The 13,638-nt window shown below is 38.7% G+C and overlaps 1 protein-coding gene across 1 annotated transcript in view; it reads right to left on the bottom strand.

The window, feature by feature from the left end:
- Fbxl17 (F-box and leucine-rich repeat protein 17) overlaps positions 1–13,638 on the bottom strand; it is a gene marked incomplete at its 5' end in the record, with an annotated part of 467,949 nt that extends 454,311 nt beyond the window's left edge. Inside the window, 3 exons of the mRNA XM_013020319.1 lie at positions 1,932–2,189; positions 4,310–4,432; positions 13,384–13,638. Of these exons, the coding sequence (XP_012875773.1) occupies positions 1,932–2,189; positions 4,310–4,432; positions 13,384–13,638 (636 nt within the window). The remainder of the gene's footprint in view (positions 1–1,931; positions 2,190–4,309; positions 4,433–13,383) is intronic.

The following is a 13,638-nucleotide window of genomic DNA, read 5'->3' as shown; positions in this document are numbered from 1 at the left end:
CTCTTCAGCTCAAGGCAAGCGCTCTACCACTTGAGCTACAGCGCCACTTCCGGTTTTCTGGTGGTTTATTGGAGATAGGAGTCTCACGGTCTCTCTTGCCCAGGCTGGCTTTGAACCGTGATCCTCAGATCTCAGTCTCCTGAGTAGCTAGGATTACAGGCGTGAGCCACCAGCGTCCGGCTCATTTTTCTATTCTCCAGTTTTTCTGACCATCATGGCATGATGATAGCACAGCTACTGGTAAACTACACTAATTGTCCTAATTTTAATTTAATAATGAAAAAAAAAACCCTCTCCAAGAATTTACATTGTAAGCCTCAGGAGATACCTCACCGTAATATATTGTACAAAGCAACTTTGAGGTTTTTCATTTTGCCCTATCAATGTCTCTTGTTTTTTCTTCATAAATAAATTTTAAGTTACGTTAATCAGATATATGAGTTTCTATAGCAGCACCTCAAGTAACACTCAGATGTTGCAAGAGACAAATAAAATAATGTGCAAATAAAATGCACTCGGTTCCCTTCTGCATCAGGATCCTGGATTCTATACTAAAAATGCAGGCTGCTATCTTCTCATTTATTGCCAAGCTGGGAAGAAGGTATAATACAGGGTAGTAAAAAATTCACAATGCATCATTCCTCCCACTTTTTAATTGTCCTTTTACTGGTTCAATCTTTCTACAATGGCTATAACCCTTTGACTATTTTCTAGAGTTGTGGCAAAGTTGAATATAATAATTATGGCTTGATTTTCAGTGTCTGGACCAGGTTTTTTTCTGCTTCAACCTTCTGCTCATATACTCTAGATATTTGTTTTCAAAGAGCTAAGAACTCATACCACAACCGAAAGCCAATGGCTCAAAGCTGTAATTCTAATTTCTCAGAAGGCTGAGGCCTAGAGCCAACCCCAGGCAGAAAAGGCCATGTGAGTCCATCTCGAATTAACCAACAAAATTCTGGGTTAGAAATGTGGTTCAAGTAGTAAAGAACAGGCTGTAAGCAAGAAAACTGTGAGCATGAGGCTGTGAGTTAAAGACCCAATGCTGGAGAAAAAAAAAAAAATTTTAATAGCCAAATGCGAGTGGCTCACTATTCAAAGCAGTGAGACCTGAGAATCATGGTTCAGAAGCCAGCCAGCGGTGGAAAAGTCCATAAGACTCTTACATCCAATTAAGCACCAAAAAGCTGGAAGTAGAACTGTGGCTTAAGTTTTAGAGCATTAGCCTTGATCAAAAAAGTTCAAGGACAATGCCCAGGCCCTGAGTTCAGGATCAGCACCAAAATAATAATATTCCTTTTCACAAAGTCACTTGGAACACAATCACCAATCTGCTCAACTGATGTCTGCTTATTCACTGTTACATGAAGATTTTATGCAACAACACATTTAATCCAGTTCTTGATAAATATATAGACCTTAAAAAAGATGCTTTGGCTGGGAAGGTGGCTCAGTAGTGCCTTGCATGCATGAGGCCCTGGGTTCGATTCCTCAGCACCAAGCAGAAAAAGTCGGAAATGGCTCTGTGGCTCAAGTGGTAGAGTGCTAGTCCTGAGCTGAAGAGCTGAGAGACAGTGCCCAGGCCCAGAGTTCAGGCCCCACAACCGACAAAAAAAAAAAAAAGGCCTTGTATTGATACAGAAAATACATTGTAACAATGCAAATCTGATGCAAAATTGATTTTTAAAAATCATAAACTTACATAACAACTGGTCCAGAAGTTTAGCCACTTGCTATAAAACACATCAAAGTTAATCTCCTTATTACAAATTTACTTCCAAATCTAAACAAATATTCATTTTTATTATATTCATCATAAAAATGGTAACAGTCTTTAGTTTCTGAGCATATTTAACACAAAACTTTTCAAAATATTGCTGCAAGAAACCACTTTGAATGAGTAAAATCATTGTATAAATGCTGAAATTTACCTGTTTGAGTCCTTCATCAGTAAGTTTGTCCTGGTTGCCTACATGTACTTTCTGAAGTAAAGGACAGTGAGAGGCAACCGCAATAATAGATGTGTCAGAAAGCTGTTTACACCTGTAGGCTGTATATCTAAGAAGTCCAGGACACTTAAATGCTAGAACACATACGCCAGTATCAGACATACTTCGACAATCAGAAATGTTGATTTCAATTATATTCTGACTTCTTGATGCAATTTTTTCCAATAATTCATCAGTAACCTACAAAAGAAAAAAGTGATAAATGTAAACCTTTGCTAGGTTCTATTATTTTATTAAAGTTTTATTAAAGTTTTCCCAATATTCTCTTGGCCATAAAGACTAAATACATGATTAAAGTGAGGTAAGTCAAGTCTCCATTCCTAACCTCCAGAGGGCCTGTAGACTAGGTTATAAAAACTCTTCCAATAATGTAACTGTAATCCCTCTGTACATGACCTTTATAATAACAATTTTTAAAAGGTTTGTTAAAATTTGCAAAAAAGAGATTCAAAGAACTTCTGAGTTGGTTGATAGCACATCAAAAAGGAAAACAAAATTAATATTCAACTCCTTTGTGTAAAAATAAGGAATAAAAGAATATATATGAAAATCAAAACATATAAAGGGATAAAAAGTTGGAATTATGAACTAGGAATAATGAGACTATCTTTCTTTATATTTACTAGAAACAGCATGACCAGACAGTTGCTTAAAAACCTAAAATTCCAATATACACACACACACACACATTTTTTTTTTTTTTGTCAGTCATGGGGCTTGAAATCTGGGCACAAGTGCTGTTCTTCAGCTCTTCAGCAATGCCACTTCTGGTTTTCTGGTGGTTTACTGGAGATAAAGAGTCTCACAGACTTTCCTGTCCAGGCTGGCTTGGAACTGTAATCCTCAGATCTTAGCCTCCTGAGTAGCTAGTTTGTTCCATTTAATTGTTTTGTTTTGTTTTTTTTTTTGTCAGTCATGGGGCTTGAACTATGGGCCTGGGTGCTGTCCCTCAGCTCTTTTTTTTCTTTTTTTTGGTCCAGTCATGGGGCCTGAACTCTGGGCCTGGGTGCTGTCCCTGAGCTCTTCAGCTCAAAGCTGGCACCCTACCACTTTAGCCACAGCACCACTTCCGGTTTTTTTCTGCTTATGTTGTGCTGAGGAATCGAATCCAGGGCTTGCAAGGCAAGCACTCTGCCACTGAGCCACCTTCGCAGCCCTCCATTTAATTTTTTTAATTTTTTTTAATTTTTCTCCAGTTCTTACTTTATGTTAGCTCATAATAATCATCTCAGACATCTGAGTACAAAGTGTAGAGCCAATGGATTACTACATACTTACCTTCTTGCCAGCTACAAGTCACAAATGACTTCTCACAATGCTCTTTAGACACAAATTTCATAAACCCACATCAAGTAAATAACAATCATCTAATTGTAATTATCTTAGCATTGAGGAAGAAAAACATCATGTAAAAAACTTGTCTAAGTGTTCTAGAACTTGCTTAATTTGTTTAAAATACCAGAAGTTAAAATTTGCTTGTACAGACAAGAATCAAGTCTGTATACTTATTTCTAAATCTGTACTCAGTGTTATCATATTTAGTTTGAAATTATTTATACTGTAGAAATTGGCAAGTACTAGGAATGACATCTTTTTCCATGTGAAAGTTAGTTATTAAACACCAGAAAATACCAAAGAGGAATTTTGAGTAATTTAAAACTCCAATAAAATTCTATTTTCATAGAATACTTTTATGTATTTCTCATTGGCCACTAAGATTTAAGGTATAAATCTAACAATTACAACAAATCATTGGCAATAAGCAAGACAAATTCTGCCTTTTTTTCCTAATTTATACCATATAAACTACTGAACAATCTATCAAACTGTAAAGTTTTAAAAAAAATTCTTAGTCTGTTTTCTATTTCTTCATGTATGCAAAATAATAGTATCTAATAGGGTTGCTGAGAGGATCAAATAAATGTATACACATAAAGATCTCAGAACAGCACATGTACAGAAGCAGTGCTATCATTTTGTTGTGTCTACTACCATCTTCTACTACAAACTTCCTAACTTCAAAAAGTTCACTGATTTTTAGGATACTGGAAAAAGGGAGGGGAAGGCAAAAGGACTAAGTCAAAGAATATTAAAAAGCAACCCAACATTACCAATCTATACTAGAAACTTTTTCATGAGGAGATACTACAATTAACTTAAATTAGAAAGAAAAAATTCAGAAAGCACAAAACTGTATATTACAGTCATCTCAACTATCCTGAAAAACAACACAAAAGATTTAATGATAATCAACATTTTTTTAACTGAATGGGTCAAAATTGTTATATTTTATAACATACCTGCTGACGACTACTAAGATCCAGCTGCTTCCAAAATTGGAAATCTAAACAAAGGTCACGCCAATACTTGCAAACCAATGATGCAGAAAGGCAACGCTCATCCAAGGACAAATTGGAAAATATCTGTGAATAAAAAAGGAACCACATATATGCTAAACATTTTCAAGATATATAAAAAAACTTTTAGTCAAAAAAATTAACTATTTAAAACAGAAACAAGGGCTGGGAAGATGGCTCAGTGGTAGAGTGATTGCCTTGCATGCCTGAGGCCCTGGGTTCAATTCCTCAGCACCACATAAGCAGAAAAAGCTGGAAGTGGTGCCGTGGCTCAAGTGGTAGAGCACTAGCCTTGAGCTGAAGAGCTGAGGGACAGTACCCAGGCCCAGAGTTCAGGCCCCATGACCAACATAAACGAACAAACAAACAAACAAATCAGAAATGATGTTAAATACAAGTGGGCATTATTAGGAAAGTAAGCATCATCAAAAGACTGCCTAAGAGGAAATATGGTTAGTTACAAAATCTAAGAACATGCACTGATGTTATGCTTTGTGCAGGGAGAGAAATAAGTCTTTTCTTAATTAAAAATAAGTTAAAAAATAAAATGAAAACTCAAAGAAATTGCCCTTTCTTGATCAAAACACTGTAAATTCTAGGAATAAAATATCACTTCTTCAATCTGAATAACAGGATCTCTAGACTCCATCCCAGCCCAGCTAATATATTTAATGGTAAAATGCTAAACATTTGGGTTAGGGATATAGCTCAAGTGGTAGAGTGCCAGCCAATGAGTGAAAGGTGTCAGATACTGATTTTGAATTATTCCCAAACAGTACTCTCCTATCTTGCATATTAGACAAATATGTAGGACATTACTTCTATGTAATATACTGGAAATTATGGCCAAAGATATCTGGAAAGGAAAAAAGAGTTATCTGGATTAGCAAGTTAACAATTTAAAATGCTATGTTGAAAAATGAACTTTATAACTTTCAGGGGCGTGGGGGGGGGAGTGGTAGTGTAGTCGTGGAGATGGGAGGGCAGGAATGGTAGGGGAAAAACAAAGGAGGCAACAATGGTAAGAAAGGCACTTATTACCTTGCTCATGTAATGGTAACCTCTCTGTATGATATTTTCACAATAAAAAAACTGATTTAAAAAAAAAAAGTAATGTACTCATTGCCTGACCTATGAAATGGTCACTCCTCTATATAACACCTTAATAATAACAATAAAATTATGTTCCAAAAAGAAGTTTATTACTTCCAGGTGCTGGTGGCTCACACCTGTAATCCTAGCTACTCAGTAGGCTGAGATCTGAGGATCATGGTTCAAAGCAAGCCTGGACAGTAAAGTCTGTGAGACTCTTATCTCCAATTAACCAATTAACCACCAGAAAACCAGATGTGGTGCTATGGCTGAAGTGGTAAAGCGCTAGCCTTGAACTGAAGAGCTCAGGGTCAGCACCCAGGTCCAGAGTTCAAGTCTCAAGACAAAAAAAAAAAAAAAATTCATTACTTATGCATTTTTTTTGTTTGTGCTTGTCCTTGGGCTTGAACTAAGGGCCTGGGCACTGTCCCTGAACTTTTGTTACTCAAGACTAGCACTCTACTACTTGAGCCACAGTTCTAATTATGGCTTTTCTGGTAGTTTATTGGAGGTAAGACTCTCATGGACTTCCTATCCTGGCTGGCTTCACTGGGATCTTCACATCTCAGACTCCTGAGTAGATAGGATTTCAGGCATGAGTCACAGGTGTCCCACCATAGTTGATTATTTTTTTTGGGGGGGGTCCAGTTGTGGGGCCTGAACTCTGGGCCTGGACACTGTCCCTCAGCTCTTCAGCTGAAGGCTAGCGCTCTACCACTTGAGCTCTACCACTTTCGGCTTCTTTTCTTTTTGCTTATGTGGTGCTGAGGAATTGAACTCAGGGCTTCAGGCATGCAAGGCAAGGGCTCTACCACTGAGCCACCTTCCCAGCCCCCATAGTTGATTTTACACAAAGAAAATCCTGGAGAATAAACACAACAATATACTTCAGAGCTGATAAGCAAATTATTTTTACATACTAGTGAATTTGAACAAAATTAAAATTTCCACTTACAATACCATCAAAAGTAGAAATTTCTTGTTTCTTTAGTCAAATTCTATATTTAAATTCTCATAATAGTCTTTTTTTGTCTGTTTTGTTGGTTTGCCAGTCCTGGGGCTTGATTTCAGGACCTGGGAACTGTCCCTGAGCTTCTCTTGCTAAAGGCTAGCAGAATACCCTTGAGCAATAACGCTACTTGTGGCTTTTTCTGTTTACATATTACTCAGGAATCAAACCCTGGGTTTTATGCATGCTAGGCAAGCACATTCCCAGCCCTTCATCATAGTCTTTGTAAAGATTTGAATAATGTTTTATTTCATTCTTTTAAGTTTCTATTAACTGTTTTCTTTTCTTTCCATATAGATCACATTTTTCTATATCTCTATAAATATCTCAAAAAATTTTGTTAAGCCAGGTGCTGGCAGCTCACATCTATAATCCTAGCTACTCAGGAGGCTAAGATCTGAGAATCTCAGTTCAAAGCCAGCCTGGGCAGGAAAGTCCATGAGACTCTTACCTACCAATAATAATCAGAAAACCAGAAGTGGAGTTTCTGTGGCTGAAAGTGGTAGAGCACTGGCCTTGAGCATAAAGACTCAGAGGTAACACCTAGGACCTGAGTTCAAGCCACACAACTAACTCCCCATTTTTTGTTGTTGTTGTTAAAAACTCACATAAGCTGGACGTCAGTGGCTCAAGTCTGTAATCCTAGCTACTCAGAAGGCTGAGATCTAAGGATCCGGGTTCAAAACCAGCACAGGAAGGGAAGTCCAGTATTAACCACTCAAAAGCTGTAAGTGGAGGTAGGATTCAAGTGGTAGAGCAGTAGCCTTGAGCACAAAAATTCGGGAAAGGCTCCCAAGCCCCGAATTCAAGCTCCAAGGTGTGCATGTGCACACATACATACATACATACACACACACACACACACACACACACACCTCTCTCACATGATATTGCAGCAATTGGCCAGGTGATAATGGTTCACCAGTGCCTATAATCCTAGCAACACAGGAAGGCTGCATCTGAGATACAGTTTAAATCCAGCCAGGTCAGCCAAATCTGAAAAACTCTCATCATCAATTCAGGTGTTGTTCAAGTGGCAAAACATCAGACTTAGTGAAAAGCCAAGCCAGAGCAGGAAGCCCTAAGTTCAACAAGTAGTGCTTAGGAAATTTTGATTTATTTTTCTAAACGTTAGGCAGGAATGTAGCTTGTTGGTAGAGTGCTTGCCTAGCATGCAGGAAGCCTTGGGTTCAATTCCTTAGTACCACATAAACAGAAAAGGGCAGAAGTGGCCCTATAGCTCAAGTGGTAGAGCACTAGGCCTTGAGCACAGAGAGGCTCATGGACAAAGCCCAAGCCCTGAGTTCAAGCCCAAGACTGGAACAAAGATAAAATAAAATAAAATAAACCTTTTTTATTCTTAACCTGGCTTTAAACAGGAATCTGTGTTCTTTACAAGGGATCACTGTTCTGGTTTTTTTTTTTTTCTTTTTATATATTTTAGCCTGGCTTCCTATGGAAGCCATCCTGTACGTGAGTAGTTTTCTGCTAGATTTTTGGCAAAGGTATGCTCATATTTCTCCAACCTACTCTACAAGCTGTCTATGGTCTACAAAGGGGAAAATCAAGATTTAACCAATTATGTGGGCACGCGTGCGCGCACACACACACACACACACACACATGTAAGAGCACCACTACTAAGACTTCAAGTCAGGGCTGGCACTCTATGATAACTTAAGCCACACTTTTACTTCTGGATTCTTGGTACTTAAATGAAGATAAAAGTCTCTCATGCAAGCAACTAATGGCTCATGCCTATAATCCTAGCTATTCAGGAGGCTGAGATCTGAGAATCATAGTTCAAAGCCTGTCCCAGCTGGCTTTGAACCTTTCTTTTTGTTTTGGTGGTCATGGCACTTGAACTCTGGGCCTGAGCGCTGTCCCTCAGCTCTTTAGCTCAAGGCCAGCACTATACCACTTGAGCTGCAACGCCACTTCCAGTTTTCTGGTGGTTTATTGGAGATGATGAGTTTCACGGACTTTCCTGCCAGGACTGGCTTTGAACCGCGATCCTAAGATCTCAGCCTCCTGAGTAGCTAGGATTACAGGAATGAGCCACCAGTACCCAACAGACTTTGAACCTTTCATCTCTAATTAACCACTAGAAAACCAGAAGTGGTGCTATGGCTCAAAGTGGTAGAGTACTAGCCTTGGGGCAGTGGGACAGGCAAAAAAAAAAAAATTCTTAGGAGTATTTGAGCCCTCTTAACAGTATTTAGAAAAGACCTTTATATCTGGAAACACTGAGCTAGGACTTGTCAGGTAGCAGCTAGCCATGAGTGGTGAGGAAATGCAAGAGCACAAAATGGAGAATAAGATCACAATGTCTCAGAAAAAAAAAAATTCTGTAATTAATTAAAATTTCCAACTCACAGGTATCCTCAGCCATGTATAATGGAACTAAGAATTTCACACAGGCAATATAAGTATTCACAAATGCCAAAGGCTAATTCTGTTGTACTCACCACTAAGACAACACATTTGCAGCCAACTGGTAGTGTATTTGTATACACTAACAGGTACTTACACTGTTTTTCTGCCATAAATTAATTAAAAGCATCTGTACTTCCATTTCATGTCTATCCTATGTCTGTCTCCACTTTGCAATCATCTTGGTTCCAGGAAAGACAGGACTGCTTAGTAACACCTTTATGACAAAGAACTAAATAAAACTGCTCCTAAGGAAAAGCAGAGATTTCCAGGACAAATCACCTCCAAATAAGAATAAATACCAGTAATAATAAGGTTGTACCCTGGAGCAGAAGAAATCATTTCATAGAAACTAGACTGCTCCCCTTAAATGATGACAGCAATAACAACTTCTCTAGAACCACAGACAGTCAGATAATGACCAGCCAGGCCACACCTGTAAATCAGAGTCTTAACCATACATCCCTCAGCCCCTAATTGCCCCTCTACTTAAATGTAATGCTCAGATCTATATCTTAAAGACAGATAAAGATGAACTGAAATATTGGCTTCCTGTGGTATCATGCCATGTACTCTTCTTTCTCTGCCACCTTTTTTTCCTACTAAACTTTTCTATCACTTTTACTACATTTGCATCTTGCCTGAATTCTTTTCAGGCCAAACTAAAGAATTGAAATTGACTAGCTATCTTAAATTTCTTGTACATGAAGGAGTGTAAGGTCTACAATTAACTAAAATGCCTTGAGGGTTTAGTTAGCCATTTCACATTTCACTTTTTCAAGTCTTCTGGAATGCATTAAGTGGAGGAGAAGCAACTAGATGACCTCAAAAATCTCTTTATGATTTCCAGTAAGGCTTACTATTTTGAGCTCATTCCATTTTTAGATAGCTGTAATTGTTAGAAAGGACTTTCTAAAATTCCAAATATAAATTCCACTTCTTAAAATCTGTCCTAGAAAGATATGATCACATGTGCACAAAAACATCTATAAGGATCATTCTCAATAACAAAACAGCTGGAAATTTTTTTTTTCTTGGTGCAGGTCTAGGGTTTGAACTCCAGGCTTAGGCACTGTCCCTAAGGTTTTTTTTGTATTTTTTTTTTTTTTTTGCTCTAGGCTAGCAACTCTACCACTTGAGCCACACCTCCAGTTCCAGGTGGGTTTTTTTGATGATTAGAGATAACAACCTCTAGGTGCCTGCCCTGCCCCAGGGTTGGCTTCAAACACCGATCCTCAGATCTCTCTCCCTCGTGAGTACCTAGGATTACAGGAATGAGCCACCAGTGCACAGCTCAGATATATCTCTTAATAGAGAAAAGCAATGTGGTATTATAATATGGGATAATAAACAGCAGATACAATTAAAGGAAGTACACAAGTTCACTAATAAGGAAAAACTTTTAAACTATATTAACAAAAAATACAGAACATAGATATTTTTATGCCATTTATGAAAAAACCATGAAATCTTATATAGCATTTTCTTCAAGTATGGAATGTTCTATATTTGCATAATCCAGTACACTAGCCACTAACCACATATAAGTATAGATTTCAGAAATATGGCTCAAAAGAAACTGAATTTTAAATTTTGATCACTTTCAATTTATGTAGTTAGTAGTGCACTGTACAGTGTAGGTCTGAAAATATTTTTTTAATAATGATTAGCTAACCTTAGAAAATAACAGAGGAGTGTAAGGGTGAAAAACAAACTTAAGACTGTACCCAGCAATATTTGAATATTTTTTAAGAAAGTAATATTTATAGTTTACATAAAGGTAACAGAAAATGAGGGGCTGGGAAGGTGGCTCAGTGCTTGCCTCTCATGCATGAGGCCCTCGGTCCCACTCCTCAGCACCACATGAACAGAAAAAGTCAGAATTGGTGCTGTGGCTCAAGTGGTAGAGCACTAGCCTTGAGCAAAAGAAGCTCAGGGACAGGGCACAGGCACTGAGTTCAAGCCCTAGGACCGGCAAAAAGAATAAATTAATTTAAATTTAAATTAAAAAAAAAACAGAAAACCAGTCTACTAAGCCAAATCAGCCATACGTTGAAAAAACTGAACAAGTACAGTAGCTTTTCCCCCAAACACTATATAAAACCACATTTCCTCCGATTTTTCTTTCAAACTTTCTCCTCACCCTTTATCTCTAAACAACTAGTTATTTACATAAAGTAGTGTAATTATAAAAAGATTTTTACTCATTATTGGGAAGCAAGGTATACTTTCTAAGAACATTTTCCAAGGTAGGTGATGGAACTGTATCTTCCTATGCAACAAACCTAATACTGTGGGAAGGGACTGTCATAACTTAAGCTTTCTTTGCTCCAACCAAACATCTCTCCGGCCTGTATTAAAGGGAAAGTCAGAACTTTCATATGGCTCTATCCTGACTCAAAGAACAGTAGCTCAAGTCAGGCATGAACTTTCTCTTAGTGAAACAGCATATTCATAGAGTATCAGCACAAAGCCTAAATAGTTTATTATTCACTTACTCATTAATTCACGGAATGCTACTATATTATATACCAGGACCGTACTTGGGAGAGGAGATAGGGCAAAGAGCAAGATTATGTATGCAGAGTCTCTGCCCACAAAACTTCTAAATTCGCAGACATTAACACTAACATGTCTGAATATTCCAATACAACAGAGCAAGGCCATGGGTAATTCCTAAATGTCCTTTAGACATTTCAATAATGTCCTTTAGACATTTCAATAATCTATAGCAAAAATGAGAAAAGGAGCAATGTAGTAGATAGAATACATTTATTCTATAGGATTTTTCTTTATTACAACATGACACCTTTTTTGTTTGGGTTTTTTAATATTTATAATGTTCCTGGGCAAGAGACAGAGCTCAACTGGTACAGTGCCTGCCCACCAAGAGCAAATGCATGAATTGAAACTTCAGTTATCACCAAAACAAGTAAATTGTTTACTTCATGGAATACTTACTGGTTCTGACACAAAGAGGAAAAATACATGATTTTTTCATTGGTTTTTAGTTTTACTTCCAAAATAAGAAAACACCAATGAAACTTCTATACCAAGTATTTGCTGATACTTTATCCATGTCATCTTGTGACTTAAAGGTCTAGAGAAAGCTCCTTCTGCCCTAATATGCACCCTCTCCACAGATTAAGCAATTACTCCTCCAACAAATAGTCCTCTATAATAGTTAAATTATTACATTTTGATACAAGGGAATGTGAGCCTTCCCATTCTGTTTCTCACAAGAACATTGTCACAGTAAAACAACACACAGAATTATAAATACGAAAAAAGCCCATAGTTAAAAATGCATACTGGTGAAAGTGAAAATTGTAATTCATGACAGTGTCTTCATTAACAATAAAAATAGCCATATTTTTTATCAAGATTATCTCCGGCTGGTTTTAAACATCATCCACACTAAAAAAGGAAGTTTATATTAAAACTCCAAAAAAGTAGGTGTGGAACTAGTACAGAAAACAAAGTCAAAAAGAAGTTAATACAAATTCTACAGCAAAAGTTTAACAGGATTGACAAAGTTGCAAATTTTACTTAGTAATTGAAAGTGACACAAAGTTCCCTCAGAGCATTTCAAGTCTTTTCCTTTCACCCATCCCCCCAGTAACAACAAAATACTTACTCTGGGTAACCTGAATGCTTTTAGGTAAAGGTTAGGCTGGAAGTAATACAATATAGCACAAACAAAAGTTTGTTCCCTCTTTTTCTTAAGTCAAGCTGGTCTAAACTCCCAAGATGAAGACTCAAATCTGCCCTTTCTGTATGTGACCTTGTATAAGTCATTCAACCATTTCATTCAGAACTACTGAATTGTTAGCTCCCCTCCCGCAAAGAGCTATGCTGCCTAGTCAATTAGTATAAACTTCCTGGCCCAAAGCACCGAAAAAAAAAAATTAGTTTCTTCCGGCACAAAAACCAGGATTAACGGTGTTGATCTCACAATATTAACTGGAGAAATCAAAAAGGCATTTAAAAAAAAAAAAAAAACCTCTGGATAGTGACTGATCACAGTAAATGCTTCACCAAGGTTGACTGCTCCTGACAATGAAGAGTCAGCTATCAAACCTGAAAGTACGGTTTGAGAACTTCCAGGCACTCATGTGAAAGCCTTTAGCCACCAGGCATACATCGCTCAAGTGCTGAAATGCATGTTTCACGAGAAACCCTCAAATCGTGTCTACCGTGCTGAATTGAGAAGCGAGTAGTAAATCAACCCTCAATCGTGGGTCACCGAGCTCAGCTATTAACAAGGCATTCATTCGGCAGACTCCCGAGTTTTCTAACTTCAAACAAAACAGGCCATCCCCTCGCGGGCTTCCCAGCCTCCCCGTCGGGCGTCCCCCGGCTGTCAGGACCCCCCTCCTCCTCCTCCTCCGCGCGCACAGGGGGAGGAGAGAGAGAAAGCCTCGGGGGCGGGGGCCGCGGGTGGGGGAAAGGGAGCCTCCCTGCGCCTCTCGCCCAGACCCACCTTAAGCAGGATGGACGGCGGCAGCTGGTTGATGTCTGGGGTTTCGGGGGGCGGCTCCCTGTGACAGTCGCAGGGATTTTCGGGGGGCTCCTGACAGTCCGCGTCGCCACACTCGTGCTGCTGCTGGGCGGACGAGGGGGCGGTACCCCCGGCTCGGAGAGCGTCCCCGCCGGCCTCGCTGGGGACACATTCGGAAGCGGGCGAGGCAGGCGCCGGGCAGAGCGGTGGCGGGGGCTGCTCGGGGCCCGGGCAGCA

The sequence above is a fragment of the Dipodomys ordii genome, unplaced genomic scaffold (genome assembly GCF_000151885.1).
Source record: "Dipodomys ordii isolate 6190 unplaced genomic scaffold, Dord_2.0 Scaffold50, whole genome shotgun sequence".
Lineage (NCBI taxonomy): Eukaryota > Metazoa > Chordata > Mammalia > Rodentia > Heteromyidae > Dipodomys > Dipodomys ordii.
The sequence above is the reverse complement of the archived record's forward strand: the minus strand, read 5'-3'. Positions and strand labels throughout refer to the sequence as shown.